At 40.0% G+C, this 20,736-nt stretch overlaps 1 protein-coding gene across 1 annotated transcript; it reads right to left on the bottom strand.

The window, feature by feature from the left end:
- Positions 1–2,580: 2,580 nt before the first annotated feature.
- Positions 2,581–20,536, bottom strand: plpp2a (phospholipid phosphatase 2a). The gene is made up of 6 exons (XM_014995500.2): positions 20,218–20,536; positions 5,927–6,078; positions 5,557–5,819; positions 5,140–5,197; positions 4,691–4,867; positions 2,581–3,517 (listed from the first exon to the last, which is right to left on the bottom strand). The coding sequence occupies exons 1-6, from the start codon at positions 20,276–20,278 to the stop codon at positions 3,365–3,367; spliced, it is 864 nt and encodes a 287-aa protein (XP_014850986.1). The 5' UTR covers positions 20,279–20,536; the 3' UTR covers positions 2,581–3,364.
- Positions 20,537–20,736: the final 200 nt, after the last annotated feature.

Genomic DNA, 20,736 nt, shown 5'->3' with positions numbered 1-20,736 from the left:
TGCAAGTCTGTAAAATCTCCAGGTAACGGGGCGAAGGTGTGTTCAATTAGGGTCCAAATACAGACCGTCTCATCCACAAGAACAGTTCTGGTTTGTGCCGTTTGCGCCACTCTAAGTGTAAAACGCATCTGTGTCTAATCATAAATTAATTACCACGATAAAGGAGGCTTAAACAGCTTATAAGGTGTTTTTTTATTCCAGGAGTTGGAAATCCACAGATCCGCTTATTCTTCTGACCCTTAAATTAACTATATGAAATTAAGGACATTTAGGTCTGGCATTACATTTTAATGGTTCTTTTTACTTTCAACTTAAAATAAAACTGTCACGTAAAATATAGTTTTCCCTCAGTCATCTTTGGTGTGGAAGATGCTACTAAATGAAGACAATATTTTTAAAAAGTTTAAGTAACAGGTTGTTTTTCATACTAGAGGACTTTTGGGTTCTGGTGGGTTTTATTCGACAGTAAATTGGTTGTGTCTCCTGTATACATCTGTTATATTCACAATATTCAAATTCAGTCTCTTAATTCAGAGCCAGAAATTGTTTTACATAATTTAATATTTAGGCTCTTAGCTTGTTAAACATATACAAAACATTGGTTTTAATGAAGATTTATATTTGATTCTTTTAAGACTCGTGATCCACAATAAAAAAAAACATGAAAACATACTTTTTTCCCCCCACACACATTATAAAAAATTAAATAATTAGTTTTCTATCCTGGCACTTCTGTCTGCAGTACATTTAGCCTGCAAGTTTCACACTTATTTTCAACCTGGACCAACTAAACTCAGCTCGATTTTAAAATCTATAATACCTGCTTGCATATTGTGGATAAATTCTCCAACAATTTAAAAAAGCAGCTTAAACGAGTTGGAAAATATTTGATACGTTTATTTTGTTTGCAAACAAAAGTAAAAAAAAAAACATTAGCTTGTTGGATAAAAGCTATGTTTAAGTGAAAGAAAACGCAGTGAACTGTGGAATGAAAAACCAAAACAATTGATAATTGTGATTTTAAAAAAAACGTATCCTTTCAGTATTGAGAAACAGACATTTCCTTACCGGTTTTTCCTTATGATTAAGTCTTAATTTATACTTTAAGACTGCTTTGGATATTATAAAAATGATTTAAATAAAAGCAGAGTGCCTCACCCATCCCGTAGTTCTACTCCGTTTGCTGCCGACGATCAGTGGAAACCATTTAAACTAGTTAAAATTTAAACTGTGGCGTAAATAGAGCATGTCTGACATGCTTCCGTAATAATAATCCATCCAACAGATGAGGATTACATTTATGAAAAGGAGAAAAAAAAAGCATTATTCACAGTCTTTTGTTCTGCTACGTGTGATGTGGCTCGACAGGCCCGGTCCGCTTTCTGTCAGGAATCTGAACTGTTCGCAGCAGGTTCTGACATGAACCCGGTCTGAGCAGGTTCTGAACGGAGAACAGCAATTGAAGCATTTTCTCAGTGGAGTCATTGTTATGCAATTTCTTTCTTCTTCCTGGTTGAAGCGGGACGCAGGGTGGGAATTACAGCCAATATGGGTTGCATTATATGACGTAAGACAAAAGGGTAAATACTGTATTTTCCGGACTATAGAGCGCATCTTACTATAAGCCGCATCTACAGTTAAAAAAAAGAAAAAAGAAAAGAAAAACTGGAAATGTACATATATATAAGCCGCTGATATCTCTCCGCTGCTCTTGGTTTAGTTAATAAATCTATTAAGGAGGCAGTCCTGCATCTCCAACACCGAACCATGGTTTCGTTCATGTTGAACTTATGTACAGCGGCTCCATTTCCTTCCTGTACCACCAGATCGATTACCTTCAACTTAAAAGCTGCATCATATGAACTTCTTCGTGTGGTTGCTGCTAGCATGTGCTTGTTCTAAATGAAAATTAGCGCCTTCTTCTTTGATTTCCAATTTTGACTTCCAATGATTCACTTCCTAACGCTAAAGAGCCCCCTGGTGGTTGAAGAAAAATCCACAGAAAAGCCACACCGAGCTACAAGCAGCAAGGTTCAAGGTGTGGGGGAAAAAAAAGTAGCAGCTTATAGTCCGAAAAATACGGTAAATATGCTGTAAATGTAAAATGGTTTTTGATAGGGGCTTCGCTACATGCAGCTCTGGAAAAAAATAAGAGCCCACTGCACTGAACCCGATTGAAAACCTCCTGGTTATTCCTCCAAATATTGATTTCTAAAGTCTTCCTGGCTTAAAACATTAGTATTATTGTTTTCTTTGCATTATTTGAGGTCTGAAAGCACTTCATCTTTATTATTTTTACCATTTCTCATTTTGTGCAAATACATGCTTAATTTTTGCTTGTAATCTCAGAGACATGTTAGTAGTTCATAGGATAAAACAATGTTCTCAAACATAAACCTATGAAGAATAAAAACTGATAAGTGGTCTAATTTTTTCCAGTTGTATTTTAGCCGCCTACTGATTCAAGTTGGACTTAACTCTAGTTTGTAATCTGTGGTTTAAATTTTAAGCCATTTAAAAACTGGCCCAACTTTAAAAGTATTTCTGTAAAAAAAATATATATATATAAAAAATACCTGATATGTATGAAATCTTTATTCCATTTGTTTTCCTTGCCTTTTGGCTTTAGAACCATTTAGCATGAGACAAGAATCAAAACATTAAATACACTAGTCAAACCTGGAGATAGTTATTCTGTCGACAGATTCTTTAAAATATATAAAACTTAACCCTCTATTAGTCAACCTGCCATTAAAGCAGGAACTGCCACTGTAACATAGAAAACATGTTAATCTTGAAATTATATATTCAACGCATACAGTAGCTATAAAGAGGAGAACATGGCTGAAAACATGCATCTGCCTTTGAGTAGGATAAAAACACATGCATAGGAAAATTAAAATGTCAGGAATGTGCAGATACATTCAGCTGCAGCGAATATAAAACCGATCCGGACTGCGACAACGGTTTGTTACTCCACCGAAGAAGAGGAACGTTCTCTTGCCATTTGTTTAAAACTGTCACTTTTAATTTGGCACAATTTGAAAGGCTGAGTGATTAAGAGACGATATAAAATATAATTATTCTACACTGGTGAACAAATCCACACACACACACACACACACACACACACACACACACACACAAGTTAATCGGGCACATCTTTCTGCAGTGAACACACACACCCACAAAAAAACACCCGGTCATAAAGTTTCTGTTCTAACAGGTTTTTGGGGGGGGAATCATATTTGTCATAGTTATAAAACAACTGCGGCAAAGTTTTCTGTGTGGGTTATTTGTGGCTTTTAAAAAAACAGTTCTGTGGATAACGGAGCGGCTGCTGCTGTCGGCGCTCGTCTGCGGCTCACGCCAGTCCGGGGTGGCTGTAGTGGTTTCCGTGCTGCGAGTCCAAAGGCTGCGGGTTCGGCTTGCACTCCAGTTGTTCCTCCGCCTGTTCGTCCGCCTGCGAGCAGAGCGGCGGCTGCCGCTGCTTGAAGAAATCCGACACGTATCGAACCTGAGAGCGGAGAGAAGCGAGCAAGTTTAAAACACAGAACGTAATAAAATAATGTGCATTTAAACTTTTGCAAGCGAACCAGAAGAGAGAAGCATTTGTATTCAGTTCTCTTTAATCTGCTACATAAATACAATCCAGTGCAGTTGTGATGTGGAGGCCTTAAAGGTTTGTTAATTAATGAACTTCGTCCTAATCTTCTGCTACGTTTGTGCAGCGAAAATGTCCGTTTGTGCCGCTATAATTTTAAAGATATTAAGAAATGTTTCCAGAGGTCATGAAAGGTCAACCGGCTCCTCTCCTCACCTTCTTCAAATCAGATAAAATTGGTGTTAATCAGCCCGACTTGTGTTGACTTTTGACTTTAAAGACATGAATGAAAGTTAAAAGGTCAAAAAAGTTGGGGGGGAGGGTCCAGTTAATGTTTTGACCTTTAAAATTTCATTAATGTCTTCAAACAAAACATTTTGCTGCACAAACGTTTGACACCAATTTTGTCTGATTTGAAGAACCAACTTCACTCAGGCACATGGTGCATTAAGGAACAAACAGAATCGTGACGATGAAGCAACACATCCGACAGGTCAGGGAGAAAAGATGGAAACGTTCAGAGGAGAGCTGGGATATAAAACTGAATCTGCAGAATTAACATTTTCTATAAGAAAAAAGTGTATTTAAAAAAAAACACTCTTACAGTGTCCCGACAGTAGAATATGAAACAGATAATTTGCGAAAAGATCGAGCTCCTCCATTTCCTCCCTGAGACGTCTGAAAAAAATGCTCCCGGTCAGAAACAACCAATCAGGAGCGTCTTGGAGTTTTCAGTCTACTCTGATTGGTTGTTTCTAGTTGGTGCTGAAAGAAGAGCTAAGATTTTTTCCACAGATTTACTATCTGATGCCAAACTATTACACCGTAGTGACAGTTTATATGTAAAATATAAATTCTTTGTAAACTGCAGCTTTAAATGCATGATCTGAAACTGTGAAGATTATGGCACAACAGAATAAGGCTGCAAACTAATCATGATGCTATTGCCTCTGTTTTCTCCATCATGAGGTTTTCACAACCTTTCGCCATCTTTGAGCATCTCTAAATATTTATAATATGGTTCACAGGGGTATAAAGACTTTTTTTTTTTTAAGTGACCTGGTTTTCTCTCGCTAGCCGACTCACCGTGAGCACAGCGATGAGCGCGCCCTGCAGCAGCCCCACCAGCACGTCGCTCCAGTGGTGCTTGTTGTCGGAGACGCGCGTGTATCCAACGTAGAGAGAAAACGCCACCAGGAAGAACTGGATGGTGGGCCGGACCAGCCTCGTCCACTTCCCCTGCATCCTGGCCTGGACGTAGAGCTGCGCGCACACACACACACACACACACACACTTAACTCTGACCAGATGACACTACTGGAGGTTTTTATTTGGAAATCCATCTCCCTCCTAAAAGTTATTATTAGATCTGTTTGCTTTCCTCCTACGGTGAAATATGAAAAATGACAACAATGGTGTTTTCAGTCCAGAGACGTCTGTGTCTCGACTGTCTCCTCCTGTTGTGGCTCATTTGTGGGCTTTCCACTAAACAGCCTGTTCACATCTGGACAAAAGGTCACACGGGGTCACTCACCGACAGGAAGAGCATGCAGTACATCCCGAAGGCTGAGTGACCGGAGTAAAACGACAGCCTGAGGGGAAAGAGAGAAAATGAAAATGAAGATTCAACTAATTCACTCCATTGGGAGATTATAATGATTTTTTTAATTCACAATGTTTAATATATATTTTTAATAATTCTAGGGGGGGTTGAAAAAGCAGTTTCGGTTGAGGAATAATTTAAGACACCGTCATATTTATTCCTTCAAGGAGGAATAAATCATTCACTCTGAGTGCAACTTCAGCATCGTGACGCTGATTTTACATCCAATCTGGACAGAAGTGGACTTCATGCAGCTTTACATGAATTGACTCTTGAGTTTTAGCTGCAATGCTGTGTGTAAACTAACTCTGAGGACACTGAGCGAGTGACGGATCCATTTCCTCTCACCTGGACTCCGTCACATTGCGCGGGCTGCCTGTGCAGTTGATGTTCAGCACGTATCCGCTGCAGGACGTCGGGGCGCACACGGACAGGAAGTTCGGACGAGGGCGGCCGATGGTGAACTTCGCCAGATCGGTCAGGGACTGGCTGACCGCCGCGCCAAACAGGAAGGTGCCGACCACCTTGTAGAGCGCGGACAGGTACTGGTTGAACGTGGAGTTTGAACGCAGGCGTTTCGTGTGCACCAGGTAGGCCTCTCCGGTGGTGATCTGCAGCGAGAAAAGCCATTTGGAAAACGTAAAAAAAAAAAAAAAAAAAAAAAAAAACTACAACTTTCTCGCCAAGTCGCAACCGTGAGCTCGACAACGGGACTTACAATGACCATAGAGCAGGCGATGGTGACGGCGGCCATGGTTCCATGGGAGATGGTGTCTTTCCTGTAGGGATATCTGATGCTCTCGTCGTCGCAGTGGATTCCTCTCAGGTACGGTTTGAACCTCAGCGTGAGGATGGCTGAGGGCAGAGCCGCTGGAGACGCAGGAAAATTTATTTAGTGATAAAGGCAGTTTCTTGTTTTTTTCTTTTTTTAAATATTTAGGTAGGAGAAGAAATGCCTGAACGTCGGTGGTGATCCTACAATGAAAGAACTTCAATATCTAGAAATACAGACAGTCACTTCTTGGTTACGATTAAAATGTCTAACAATGTTAAAAAAAACAAACCAAGTTCTGCTTTCTTTAGAGAGTTAGAATTATTCAAAATTAATCCGGTATTTTGTTCAAGCTTTATATAAATTATGACTTAATTTTTTTGATAAATTCAGTAGGCTGAGAGAAAACATGACGCAAAGCAAAAACTGTCATCACTTTCTACATTAAATTCAATTTCATTCTAATATAAAATGGACATTATCAATGTATTCTTTACAAAAACATCACCGACGCACACAAGCAGCGCTGCATGAATGTTTGGCAACACATCTACAGTCTGCTGCAGCGATGGCGTCATGTATGCATCCTGCTTTTATTTAAAGAATCCAGCGAGAAACGGAGCCCATCGTTACATTTGATCAGAACAATGAGCTGAGTCAGCGTTCAGCAGCAACATTCGAGTCGCTTCAGAAATGTGCCGACTAACAATTCGATGATTCTGCAGCATCGGCAGTAAATGAGACTCGTCTGAAAACATGGCCGTGTCCAGATCGCTCGTTGCTTTAATAAGCTATTGGTGATGAGATACAAATGAGAGTGAAAGTAAGACGTTTTAGGGATTTCTACAGACTTTATTTTGCGAAAAGTCAAAAATAATTTCACCCTAAAACTGTTTTTGCTGCCCAAGGATTCACAATTACTGGCAATTACTTTTCTTTACGTCGCTGTGGAGGAACTGTTCCCCAATCTTTGTCACTCTTAATTGTCAAACCACTTTTTTTTTTATTAATTTCTAATCTGAGCTTTGACTAGGCCACTGCAAACCCTTCAATTTGACTTGAACTCTATGGTGCATTTTAGACAATTATTCTGCCACAGAACCCAGCACATCTTATAAAGTCCATCATACCGCCACCGCCGTGTTTGAGTGCATGTATGGTGTTCTTTTTAGAAAATCCTGTTAGTTTCATATCAGATGCAACAGCGAAAAAAAGTAGAATTTCTTCTCACTGGCCTAGAGAACATTTTCCCAAAAGTTTTGAGGATCAAAATCAACAAATGTGAGATTGTGTGTTTTTTGTTTTTTTTTGTCTTTTTCTTATTTTTGTCAGCTGTGGTTTTGGCCTTGGAGCTTTTTTACAAGTCATTACTGTTGAATCCAGACACTGACCTGATCTGAGGCACATGAAGCCTGTAGTATTTTTAAATGTTGCCATTTTCTGCTCCTTTGGGTAACTCACTAAGGTGATGTGATGCTGGCCCCTCATAGAGATGCTCGCCACTGTTCATATTTTCTCCCTTCATAGATAGTGTCTTGTCGCAGCTCAATGGAGTCACAAAGTCTGAGAAAGCAAACTTTGCAGCAGCTTCTGTCAGGATATAGAGATGGATGATTCTCCCGTCTTAAATTTTGACACGACGTGTTTCGTTTTTTACCCCTTTCACCTTCTTTCAGTCAATTTTCTGACCCTACAAGTCGGGCAGTAATCAGACCCGGGTGTTGCTGGTGAAGTAAACACTGAAACTATGATTTTGTAAATTCATGATCAATGTCATCTTTTATATTTTTTTTTCTGAAACATGAAAATGTGACAAAAAGTCTAAAGCAAATGTAATCGTTAACGCAGCAAAGTGTTTCCATGTCGTGCACGCTCAATTTTCCAAAATGCTTCGTTAAACTTTTTTGTAAGCAAGAAAGAGAACGGAGTAGCTTTGCATTAGCCGGTCAACTTGTGAGCAGCGAGAGGTGGACACGACAGAATCGCAGGTTTTGTTGCACTTTAAGACCTAAACTGTTTAAAAATCTTGGTTTGCCTTGATGCCGATAAACTGGTGGCCAGTTGGGAGTCAAAACAGGCCCAGTTTGTGGGTCTGTAATGTTTTTAAAGTCCCAGTAAGAATAGTTCAAACACACAATATTTCAGCTTCAGACAAGACACCACTCTCCCAAAAGCATGAATTTGTCAGAGGCAACAGCTTTTATCCCTGCAGGTTGCATTTTCTCTTAAAAAAAAAAAAAAAAAAAAAACCCAGACACCCCGGTGGCCGTGGAAACCGGCCGGACGCTGCAGAGGCGACCTCTGACAGCGGGGGCGGCGTTCACACTGTAAAGGGCCTGGGAAGCCGAGCAGCGGAGGGGGAAAACACACATTCAACATGCCTCTGAAGACGTGCTGACGTGCTCACACACACTCCTGACAGACAAAAGAAAAAAAGGGTTGAAGTTTGCTGACTCGAAAAAGAGAGGTGTGCATTTATAAGGTCGTAATGAGAAAAAGCTTTTGTTGAGGACGGTCAGGAAACGCTGGGCTCAAAACTTCCCCTCACAGAAGACAAAAGATGACAAAGCCGTCTCTTAAATCAGAGGAAGACAACAGTTTTATCCGACTGACAGCCTTTAAATAGCTTTCCTGTTTTCAAGAACTTTCTGCTGAAGGCAGAAACAAGGGGGGGGAGGAATTGGATGGAGTTTGTGTTTTAGGCCAGTAGCTGCGTATTCACCGACACACACCACAAGTGTTCCCTACAACGACGGCTCTTCCTCCGCTTCCTCGGTGTGCGCACCTTCAGTTCATCCAGCAGAAAGACAACAATCCACCAAAAACACAAGCGGAGACGCAAACGGCTCGCATGTAAAGTCACAGCAGTAATCTGACGTAGAGAACTGGAGCTCAGGACTGAGAGGTACGAGCGTTTATATCGTTTCCTCCAGGGGAAACTATGCAACGACTATAAGCTGGCCTCAAAGCGAACAGTTGCACACATTTGTTTGTGTATGTTGTTTTTATGTAAATGGCTGCTGATGCAACGCTGGAAGAACAAATAAACCTCACTATTCTGCACCAAAAGCACAACTGGAGTGTTTTGCAATAGCATTCACACACCTTTGATCATTTCTCCATCTGTTGTGTTAAAGACTTTAATGTGTTTTGTAGGGGTTTTAATGTGACACTTTGCTTTTTCTTTGCAAATGTAAAGTTTATGCCAGCAAAAATAAAATTTAGACTGCTACAAATCAAGTATGGGGAACAAATTTTATAATTTAGATCGACGGTAATTGGATCTGATCAGAGTGGCAGCATCATGCTGTGGGGGGAAATGAAAGGAGCTTAAAAGAGAAAAATCCTGGATGAAATCCAGTCAGAGGCTGCAAAAAAAAAAAAAAGACGTGGCAGAGGTTCACTGTCCAGTGGAAGTTTGCAATACGACCGCTGCACAGGACATTTGGCATCTTATTTTAAAGTGCCATGGACAAAATTCCTGCATGCCAGTAACATATTTAGCTTGTTGGAAGGATTTTACTATTCTTTTAACAGATTCAAAAGCTCACAAAGAGCGGTGGGGACGAGACAACAAAGGAAAAGACATACTGGAGTGGGCAAAACGGTTGGTCGTTTTCTTTATCTGATGCAACTGCAGTTTGTATCAAAGCGCATTGCTGCGTACGAGCGGCTCAGTCCAAGTCCAGATCTAAATCCCCTCAGAATCTGTGGAAAAATGTGTAAATGGACAAGATTCTCCCTAACCAACAGGATAAATCACATTTTAACAAAAAAAAGTGTTTTTTTTTTTGTTTACATTAAATGAGCTTATAAAATCTTAAATCGTTTTCTTCCACCCAGTAGAACCCGTCACCTGAGGAAAACTTTCATAAAAATTAAACTGATGGTTCAGGAAAAATCACATTTTTGCTTAAAATGAATTTCCAAACCAAGGTGAACCATCAGAGGGAAGCATGAAATGTTCAGTGTTGCAAAACATTTTACAACCACAAGTTGTTCCTAGTCATCTTACGTTGAGTCAGACCAGTTAGATAATTAGCGAATCACAGATTGTGACTCATGCAGCACATTTCACCAGGACACCTAAAGACGAACCCTGATGTCCGTTCTGATCTTTGATGAGGAGCCGGTTCCTCGTCTAGGAGGATTTATTCCATGACAGGAAGTCCCGCCCCTCCCTCTGCTCCTCTCATCTCCGAGGAACATTTCTCCAGCAGGTCAAGCGTCGCTCTCAGCCTGGCTTTGAACTGGAGTCCGACCGGCGTTTGTTCGGCAGGGAGGAGGGATAACACTAAGATAAGACGCCGATTGTTCGACACGAGTCGCAAGGAGGCCACATGCTGCGCAACCGGACAAATTTAAGCCGCTGTTGTTAAAGAAAAACGAAAAAAAAAAAAGAAAAAAAAAAACAGACACGGGAATCAACAGCGCATTTAGCCACATAGGGAATGAGGAAGTGGACATCGACTGCGAGCTGAGGCCAGATTAGAGTTCCTGTTATCTGTTTTGGACAGTTTCTATCTGCTCTGTTATTCCAGAGGGCCTGGTTTTGTTTTCGAGGCGGGCCCGCCTTCCTACGGGTGATATTTTTACAAAAACCCCACACATGCATTTACTGTTGGTTTAGTTCAAAGTGGATCAGCAGGATCCGATCAGTCCACTTCAGGAAAAGATCTCGAAATAAATTCGCACCTCAAAGCGACTAAGAGTTTAACAAACCAAACGCTAAAGTCAAGCCACAGTGAAGCACGGCGGGCTGTGCGTCATGCTGATGTCCTGACCGACACATACCAGAGATCCTTGATAAAAATGAAGCATTTTTCACTTCATGCAGAAAATGTTCTGCATTTTCCAACAGCCTAAAGTGAATTCTTCCTCCATTTCTGCAGCCTGATAAATGATTTTTGGCCTGATTCTTTGTCTTTGAGTGGTTCTCCCACAATCCGTCTTAAATAAAAATGTTTTTTTTTTTTTTTTTAACTCCACGTTTTGCACACATCTGTAGAAAAAGTTTCAGGCTTGTACCAGCTTGTCTCATCCCGATGTGACATTTTCCACGCTGCTGTCAAGTTTTAGTTCCTGCGTGAGCCGTCAGCGCTCCGAACAAACAATGGGTTCGTCTCACAACGTTTCCACCCAGGAGAAGGAACACACTCGTGGTTTTTGCTGATATGAAATGTCAACTGGACAGATAAAAAAAAAAAAAAAAAAGAAAGGAAGAAAAACAGGGAGGGGAGCAAAAGTATTGTTTCACACTTTTACAGTTCTGTCTGAAAAGATCCTGAATCTACCCTGAGAAAATAAACATGATGAAATTTGGGATCATGCGCAAGTATAACTTCCCCTTGACCTACGACCCTGCAGGAAGGGGGAAGTGTTCCTGTTATTCTGCTCAAGATGAGTGGCCATCACTCCAGATATTTGTCAAAAAGCAGAACCAAAAACGGGGAAAGGTAAAGAATGTTTGAAGTCTGCGATCCTCCTGGGAGACGTTTAGGAAAACAAATATTTAACTTGTTCAGATCTTTCCGTTTACGAGTGACGTTGGTTTTTCGGTTTGTGTTGCGCTATGTTTCTCCTGAACCGCATTCCCATGACATGAGCTCAGGAAGAGCGGCGCGATAGCAACACTGTGTCCACATCGGCTGCTTTCCGTCAGCGCCGCTCGGTCAAGACCTCATCCGTCTGCGACGCTCGCCGTTTGTCCAAGAACTCTCTGGACAGCCGCTGCGATCGAGACGAGCGTTGTTGCAGAAAAAGAGCATCGCTTCCTGTTAGGACGGGTGTTTTTCCTGGGAAAAAATAAAAAGAAACGACACAAAGGAAGGCAAATAACTGATTTTTACGAGACTGGAGAAGGCCACAAAGCGAGCTTTATCAAGTGTAGCCAGCGTAAGCCGCACCGTTTCCCCCCCTCGTTTCCAGCCTTTGTGTTAAGATAACCCGACTGCTGCTGGCCCGAGCTTTACTGATACGACAAATGTATTAAAATCTGATGCAATGCTTGGAAGGAACTCAACAATAACCTTGAGGCTTAACTACGTCAATAAAGCTGGGAGTTAACGCAGCAGCGGCGTCCAAAAGGCCACGGCTTGACGCGCCTGGCGCTTATTTGCTTTACGCCTTGCTGTACATTTACCACATGCTTCACATTTCTCAACTGTTCATGTTCAGAGAGGATTTATTACCCTCATAATAATTACCGTACAGCTTGATTTAGGCTAGAAGACATGAAAACTTTAAAAATAAACTTTCCCAACCTGTGATGGATTCTGATGAACACTAATGGATCTTTAGGTCGCTACTGCTGTCGTTTAAACAATTTGTTGGTTTTATGAGAGCATCAGTAATTATAAATCATCGTTATAAACATTTGGAAATGTAACAAAAGGCATGAAGTGTTAAAAGAAAAAACAGACGAGTTTTGTTTTCAGAGCAGTATTTTCTCCAAACAAGAGATTTGTAGCTAAAAGTTATTTTCAAATATGATTTCAATAAACGTCAAAGTATTGTGTCTAACAAAATATAAGTTTGCCAACTGTATTCAAAAGAATGGGACAGAGTTTTAGCAATATTTTGGGGTAAATAATGGCTTTTCCACAAATATCTTTTTTTTAAGAATTTGTAATTGTAAAATAACTTTGAAGAGGCTAAATTACTTTATGCATCGTCTTCAGCTTGAAGAAGTGATTTAAAAATCATACAGTTCAGGATTCTGTTTAAAATATTTAATGTTTCACACAACTACAGTAAAGATTACCTACTGAAATGTTAATTTTGTTAGTGAGTGGGGATATTCTCACGTTCTCAAGATTTATCTTTTCTACTGGGGAATCAAACTGCTGCTACATCAACAATCTAAAAACAAATAAATCTGTGACTTTTCTATGCTTTGGTAACCAAAAAAAGTGTAGCTATCCAGCTTGACGTGGAGTCAACTTTAGTGAAAAACAAGAACTCCTCCAGGATTATGTCCCGTCTCACTTTATGACACAGTGTGTCAGACTTAAAGGATCATTCCTTCAAATCAAACCTCATGGTTAAACCAGGAGTTTCCGCCTCCAGACTCCTGCATGTTTTAGATTCAGTCCCTCAAGACTTTTGACTGGAGCAACGACCGAGCTTCATCAGAAAGATTTTCCTTTCACAGAAAATTTCCAAAAATTATCACCACAAGATTTGTGTCCAGCAAGTTGCTAGATACACTTTCAGCTGACACAGCTGTTGAAATTGTGTCCAACATAGTAAAAATTAGCTAAACTTCAAAATGTTTAATCAATGTTTAACCACTAAACATGGGTTTAGTGTACTCCGTTTTGCACCTTCTTTGTACTTATTTATTTCTCTGCACTTTTTTTTTTTTACTGGTTTTTATGAGAACCAACATACGACTATACTAAAAGAAACCAGATGCTGACAGAGTTGTACTTTTTCTTTTCAAAAGGCACAAACATGAAAAAATAAAAAAAAGAAATAAGTTGTCCAACCAGCAACTGCCACTTTGTAATTTGCACCACGTTCATGGATGTTCATGACCTTTTCTGCAACAAAAGAAACTGAAACAACTCCCCTATTATGAAACCGCTACATAATAAATACATCGGCACAGGAAAGCGTGTGAGCGGCGCCGTCACACAGGAATGTCGGGGATCCGGAGTCATTCGTCTCCGATCGACTCTGACGTGGCGGAAAGCGACACCGACGCCGTGTCTCCATTAATCAAAACAACAACATCTGTCAGTGACTTTGAAAGGAGCACAAATTATGTTTTCAAACTGTCAACGCCGAATATGGACGATTCCTATTAAACTCTACAGGAGGTCTTAGGTGGTTTTTGTTGTGGTTCAGAACAAAAGTACATGAAATTAGCATTTTCAGTTTCTCATCTGAGATTTTCACCGTCCAGTTGGATGATTTTAATTGCTTACTTGCTGAAAAAGAAAAATAGTGTTTATCAGTTAGATTTAAGGGAGGTTCTGTTTCTGTTCAGCAGGCCCGTATGGAGCAATCAGCACTTGTTTCTGCTTCTCTTGGGTCTAAACTGCACATACCAACTTTGAATTGCAGCATATAAGAGAAAGTAAAGTGTGATTTGACAAAAGTAGGTCTGAATCCAACAGAAAATGTAAGATTATCCCAGGTCTATGTGAACAAACGATTTGTGATGCGTGTGCATACGGAGGTACGCTTCGACGGGATCGAATTCATGTGGAAAAAACTGCCAGAATCCCCTTTAAAGTTGGACTTGAAAAAAGGGAGTTTGAGCTTGCAGAGCAGCCGTTAGGTTTGGTTTTTTTTGGTTACATGGGGTGAAAGTCACTGGTGAGACTACACAGCTACAAAACTAACCACTGAAGATCTAGATCACAACAAAGAGCAGCACACGAAACGCTGCAAAATGTGTTTATGCGCTTATTTATGACGATAAATTACTCACTGCATAGATCATAGACTATTATCAATTAAGAGTGAGGCAGCTGTTTATAGTAAGAAAGCTTTTGAGAATTTTTGATAAAAATCTGCAATAAGCTCCAAATTATGTGTTAGAGCAAAAAGGTTTGAGGATTTGTAGATTTTGTGTGAATTTCCACGATAATTCTCAAGAATCTGGAGGGACTGATTGATATAATTTGGTAGTAAACGGATAAAAACTGCATTGATTTGATCAATATAATATTTAAGCACACTTAGTGTTTAGTCTAGAATCTAGAGGGCCACATAAAAAGCTACAGCGGGCCAGATTTGGCCCACGAGCCTCGAGTTTGACACGTTTAAAGTCATAACACGACTCGCCATGACAGGTGGCATCATTAAATATCTAAAGCCACTGCTAAAGGGATTCACATTTCTCATCATTTCAATACTTTCTAATTGTTGTCATGGCGATTCATTTAGTGCCTTTCATTAGGAGCAGATAAAAACCCCAAAATGTTCTGAATGTAGGCTGTTTAAATGTTAATGCATGAGAGCAATGCTAAGAGGAGAAAGAAAACAAAATTATATTCATACACATCTTAAAAACACTGCTCCATGTCTGCTCAGAGTGAGGTTAGGATGTTGAAACGAGTGTGTGAAGGAGTCAGCAGCCGTGTTATGTACACTTGTACGGCTTGTTGTGTGTATGGCTTGTGATGGTTCTGCATGCAGCGGCGACAGATAAGAGCCACAGGGTTGAAGTTTGTGTGCAGAATGAAAGAGGAAGAAATAAAAATACCGAAACATGTTTGTCAGCTTCTTGCCTCCAAAAAACACTTTCACATGTAAAAAAAATAAATAAATCAATAAAATGTTGAAGTTCAAACTTTGGGAAATTTACTCAGAAAACATGATGCACTGAATAATCAGGTCTTAAAATGGCTTTAGAGATCATTGTTCGGTCGCTGTGAAATTTTTACTAACAAACTGTCTCAGTCAAAAGAATTGTTTTGCATTGTTCAATTTTTAAAAGTTTGTGTTTTTATGCGTTAATAATTTGTCCAAAAACATAACTTCTGCATAAAGTCTACTGTAAATAGATAAATCTTTGACTTGAATCTTTAGCAATAACCTGGAAATCAACATCTACACAAGTTAAACTATGGCAATTATTTTACAACCAAAACAACAAACTCTTCAACATAAAACTTGTTATACGCTTTGTATTGATTTCACTGAAAAAAAAGAATGACTCACAAAACACTCAAGATATTTAAATGCATAAAGCTAAAAATGACCCACATGATTGGCGCGTAAAACAACAGTAATTGTGCTTTCAGTATCTAGTTTAGCCTGTTTTTCTTACAAACAAAACGACAAGTTGAAGAGTCATGTTACAAGAATGACTAAACTGTTGCAGGAGTTTTAAGGCCTTCTGCTTGTATTTCTTACTGGTGTAGTTAAAAAATGGCGTCATATTTACTTTCAGAAAGCTACATAAGATGTGATGGAAAATAAAATCTGCCAAACAGCCGAAACACAAATAATATTCAAACTTGGTGAGAAACAAATACAGACGTCCAACACTTTGCATCAAGAAATGTGGATAAAAAAAAAAAAAACTCAGGAATTTAGGAAGCGTTCGTCAAGAGAGAAATTTGGCAATTTTATCCTCTGTGTTTTGTAAGGAGATTTAAAGCGTCAGAGAAATCAACAACACATGGAGTGAGATGAGGAGAGAATTTCCTTTCCTTTTTTTATATAATTACAAGTTTAAGGATGGAACAGAAAGGCGTAGGAATGTTTGCGACATTTCTGCCGTCAGCGTTCATCAGCCAGTGACAAAGATTTAATCATAAATGGTTACAAGTAAAAGGAAGAACAGAAAAATCCAGGACATTTAGGAAGCTGTGTGAACTTGTCAGATGGGAAAGCTCACCTTCATGAGTCTTCCTCATCACAACAATGACTCACCTCCGATTTCACAACAAGGTGCTACGGCAATCAGGCAGAACATTACGACCGCTTGTCTAAAAACACCTCGTTACCCCACGAGACCCCTGAAGGGTTCTGGTGTTTCAGTAAAGGACTTCAACTGGATGTGGGTCCAGAAAACACAAACAAATCCTAATAATTATCCGTATAAACATGAAGGAGTCCTCATGGATTACTGTTGTCGTGAAGCGTCATTTGGTAAAATAACGTAAAGTCAACCCTTTTATTGCAAGTTTTTATGGAACTTTGTATTAAAATGGTCATTATTATCCAAATAATGCAAAGTTTACACTTTTAATGCAACTTTTAGTACAACTTTGCATTAAAAGTGCCAAAGGCTCACCAAATATACAATTAGCATAGAGAGCCTCAGTGCAGAGCGCTTATTTATCGCCATCCAATCCGTTATTTGTGATATTGATATTGTGACTTTACAATATCTTATCCAGCCTCATCTCTAATGATGTCCCTGAGTCGAAGTGTTAATGCAGAAGAGACAGAAGTTGTTGGTTTTTGTCGCAAACATTTCTAAATCAGGACTCAGTTTCACTGTAGACTTTGCATTCAAGAACCAAGAGCTGAATTTCAAACAACCAAATCAGGTCTAGCAATAAACCTGACTGCATCGGCTCCCTGTTTGTCAAAAGATTGATCTCAAAGTCTTGTTGGTGGTCTGAGGCATGAACACGTCTGATTTACTCAGAGCTCCTGGTCAAATAAGGACCAGGCAGAAGAGGAGGCAACGTTTCACATCTGCCTGAAAACCTGAGATGCACAAAAACTGCTGGCTCTTTTAAATGTTTCTGTTTACTGCAGCAGTTCTATAAAAAGGGTCATTTCTGTCACGTATGTTTATTTGCTCATATTTGATCACTTTGTTTAATTTTTGTGATGAACTCTCAGTGTTTTTATGCTTTTACAAAACATGTTGCTTCATTCAACTCCACCTTCATCTGTGAAGGACTTCCTATCACCCTGTGTATGAACGAATTGCCTCGTCATAATCAGTGTTGTTCCCCCAATCTGGCAGTGGTCATCACATTATGCTTAATCACTTGGATTAGAATGACTCGGACCGTCTTTATTGAGTAACTCAGTAAAAAGCTGTTTTTAATCAAGACTTCCTCCTGCAAACAGAAGAGCATTTACAGCAGGGTCTGCAGTCATCATCATTCCTCCATGTCACTCAGCAGAAGCATCCACAAGTGGAGGAAAACATGCAAAGGCCAAACATAAATCCTGTAATCCTCCAGCAGGAACTCTCCGCTTTTCTTGACCTGACCCCCTCCCCGACACGCAGCTGTGGAAAATCAAGCGAAGCGAGAATCCGACATCGGGGGTCATCACCGACGCTCGGCGGGATCGCGGTGTCGGAAACGCGTGCAGCGTGACGCAAACAGCTGGAAGATAACCCGCTAATGGCTTTGTGTGAGAGCCAGGCAGCAGAGCAAGTTGCGGCACGTCGCTTTGTTGCCCGTGCACAACTCGCTCCTGCACACAAGCAGAGCCCACCCTGAGCAGCATGCATGAACGGCCGCCTTTGGGTCTCTGCGAGGACGCGGTTCGACAAGCTGTACCCCCCCACTTCACTCACACACACACCTCCTGAATGGGGCCTTTAAAGTTATGAAAAAACTTTGTTTTGACAAAGACTTTTCCATGTCGGATAGATGGACTCACACGGACAACAACACACATAATCTGTGGTTTCCAAAACAGGATCTTAACCATCAGGAAGAATCAGCGACAGATATTTTTGTTCTGACTGTTTTAAAGCCATGAACCAGACTTGTACATAAAAATTTGTCGTCCATTTATCAGGAATCGTTATTTAATCAAAATAAACATTTATCCTGCCTATATGCATCAGGTCACATCACATAAGGCAACCGCAAGGTTTCCCCCAGAAAACTTGCTCAGCAGTCATTCATCCAGCGGCCTGCCGTGTTTTTCAGTTAAAAATGTTTAAAGTTGATGGAAAATTTGAAAATATCACCTGATAATTATGTGTTACTGAAAGATTGGGAGATTAATACCTCAACACCAACTATAAAGTCTTAAAAAATGCAAACATTAAAAAAAAAAAAAAAACTTAAATAAGCAATGCTAAGCCTGGTGGGGGCACATGTAAAGCTTGGAGGCCCGCCAGGCTTATAATACCCTGGGAGAAACCCTGCAACTGTGTACATCAGCTTATATTTCTGATCTTTAAAACCAAATTTCACTTTCAGATTAGTTTGTTTTCTTCTGGAAAACTCTTGAGCAGCAGTTTAGAACGTCACAATTAACATTTTTGAAAAGGACCATGCAGCCAAAACTGAAAATACAGTTTATAACCAATCAGGTTTTATGCGCCTAATCTGAACCAACGTCTGTTTCTGATCCAATCCTGACATTCCTGGACCAGATATCGAGTTCAAAATCGTGTTTAGCTGTTACAGTAGTGTAACCTCCGACGCTGCGAAACAACAACGATGAGCTTCAACTTGGTCATTTTTGGTTCTTTTGGACTTTCAAACCAAAAGAACCATAAACAGGATCTGGAAATGTTAGGACCATGATGATCAACTCAGAGAACGCAGGAATATTTACAATCCAGGACACAAATGGAAGGCATTGTGCCAAAAGTACAAACTTTAAAAAAAAAGAAAAAAAAAAAGACTAAAATAGTTAACATATTATTGTGAATTCTCTGTTTCTTATAGCATCTCCTGTAATTTTGAATGTTTGGACCCAGTTCATGGCAGAAAGGCTTGTGAAATTAACGGTTACGGTAAAATGGTGGCAAACTTTAGCTGATATAAGTCATTTTTCTTTAAACTACTGTTGAAACCAATTAAAGTCATTTTCTATTTAGGCGCTTAGAGATATTTTGGTTTTATGTGACATATTACACAAGACTGAACAAACACAATCATAATCAGAACAAACAATAGAGACAGGCACTAATGCAACTAAATTAAAATTACACATAAAATTTCTGCATTTTTAGTTCTGTGCATGTCCACAACTCATAAAAATATGGAAATACAGCAAAAAAGAAAACAGGTGGCTTAAACTCATGGATGAAAATTAATTATTGACATGAATAAGATGGCAATGTGTAAGTATGAAATGGAGGTCAAAGGGCGGCTCACTGTTGAGCCTCTTATGGGGTCATTGACCCAGATTAATTAGCCTTTTTGTTCTCATGATGAGATTTGAGAAAACTGTTTTACAAACTTCTAAAACCTATACTTCACCACCAGGCTGTGCTTTTTTTTTGTCCTGTCAGTGTAAATTTATTTATGGAAAATGTACTGGCTTGCATGTTTTTTTTTAAATAAAAGCATAAAAAAGTGCAGAGTATTGCACCAACTCCACACACCCACTTGGATACATTTACAGGCGATAGTTTCGCAAGACAAGGAGGAGGATAATAAATGAGATAAAAAAAATAAATAAATTTGCCGATTACTTCAGTGAAAGACGCCAGTAAGCATCAAGATCACTCAGTGTTGAGAAATATTCTGCTTGGCTCTAAAGACCCATTCCGTAGTTAAGTAAATCCACATCTGTGCCACCTGATGAGCAGCCTTTTTCACAGAATCAATTTCACTTTCTGCCCTTTTAGCTTGTGGAGCAACAGTTATCACCTGCAGTAAATCAAACGAGGCTCTATTGAGCAATCCTGTGCGTCACACAATCCCAAAAGGAAACGCAACTTTTCTCCTTTTCCTCCGGTTTTACAGCTGACTGCGCGCACACAAGGGCCGCGGAGTGAAACCTATCCCAATCCCAGCCACTGTCAAAATAAAGCGAGGAAACAAAATGTGGCAACTCACCGACAAACACGCACAGAACATCCACCACGATGAAGAGCCGCCTTTTCTTCTCTTCTGGCATGTTTCCTCCAGCGCTGCGCCGCGTTTCCTAAACTAAACCACGTCGCTGAAAACGCAGGTGGGCTGAGAGGAGCACCTGGTTGCGGGAGTCCGTGCGTGGAAATAAAACAGGGAAGAAAAAACGAAAAGAAAGAAAGAAAGAAAAAAAAACAAACGACCTGGTTGCTCTTCCTGCTCCGCTGCTGCGTACCTGACCTCCCACCCGTCTGGCAGCCTGCTTCTCTGACTGACTGATTGTAGGAGGTTCTGCTTCAGGTGCGCAGCGTGGACTGCCCCCACGGAGGGGCGCGGGAACATTCAAAGAGTTCATCAAAACTCTTTTTGTGGCTAAAGGTGAAAACTTTTAGCTTATTCTTGTCCATTTTTTCCTCCTTGTTACAACATTCTTAAAGGGGCGTCATGTATAATCGACTATTTTGGCGTTAACGTTGTTCCCTCATCAAAAACATACCTGGAGTT

Source organism: Poecilia mexicana, unplaced genomic scaffold (assembly GCF_051168715.1).
Source record: "Poecilia mexicana isolate PSO_F unplaced genomic scaffold, ASM5116871v1 scaffold_22, whole genome shotgun sequence".
Classification (NCBI taxonomy): domain Eukaryota; kingdom Metazoa; phylum Chordata; class Actinopteri; order Cyprinodontiformes; family Poeciliidae; genus Poecilia; species Poecilia mexicana.
The sequence above is the reverse complement of the archived record's forward strand: the minus strand, read 5'-3'. Positions and strand labels throughout refer to the sequence as shown.

What these genes read in the sequence shown, in the direction of transcription:
- plpp2a (XM_014995500.2), bottom strand. Translation starts at nt 20,278, where the DNA reads ATGCCAGAAGAGAAGAAAAGGCGGCTCTTCATCGTGGTGGATGTTCTG. An exon ending in TGTTCTGTGCGTGTTTGTCG is followed by an intron (nt 6,079 to 20,217) that starts GTGAGTTGCCAC and finishes CTGCGTCTCCAG; the next exon opens with CGGCTCTGCCCTCAGCCATC. An exon ending in CGCTCATCGCTGTGCTCACG is followed by an intron (nt 3,518 to 4,690) that starts GTGAGTCGGCTA and finishes CTCCGCTCTCAG; the next exon opens with GTTCGATACGTGTCGGATTT.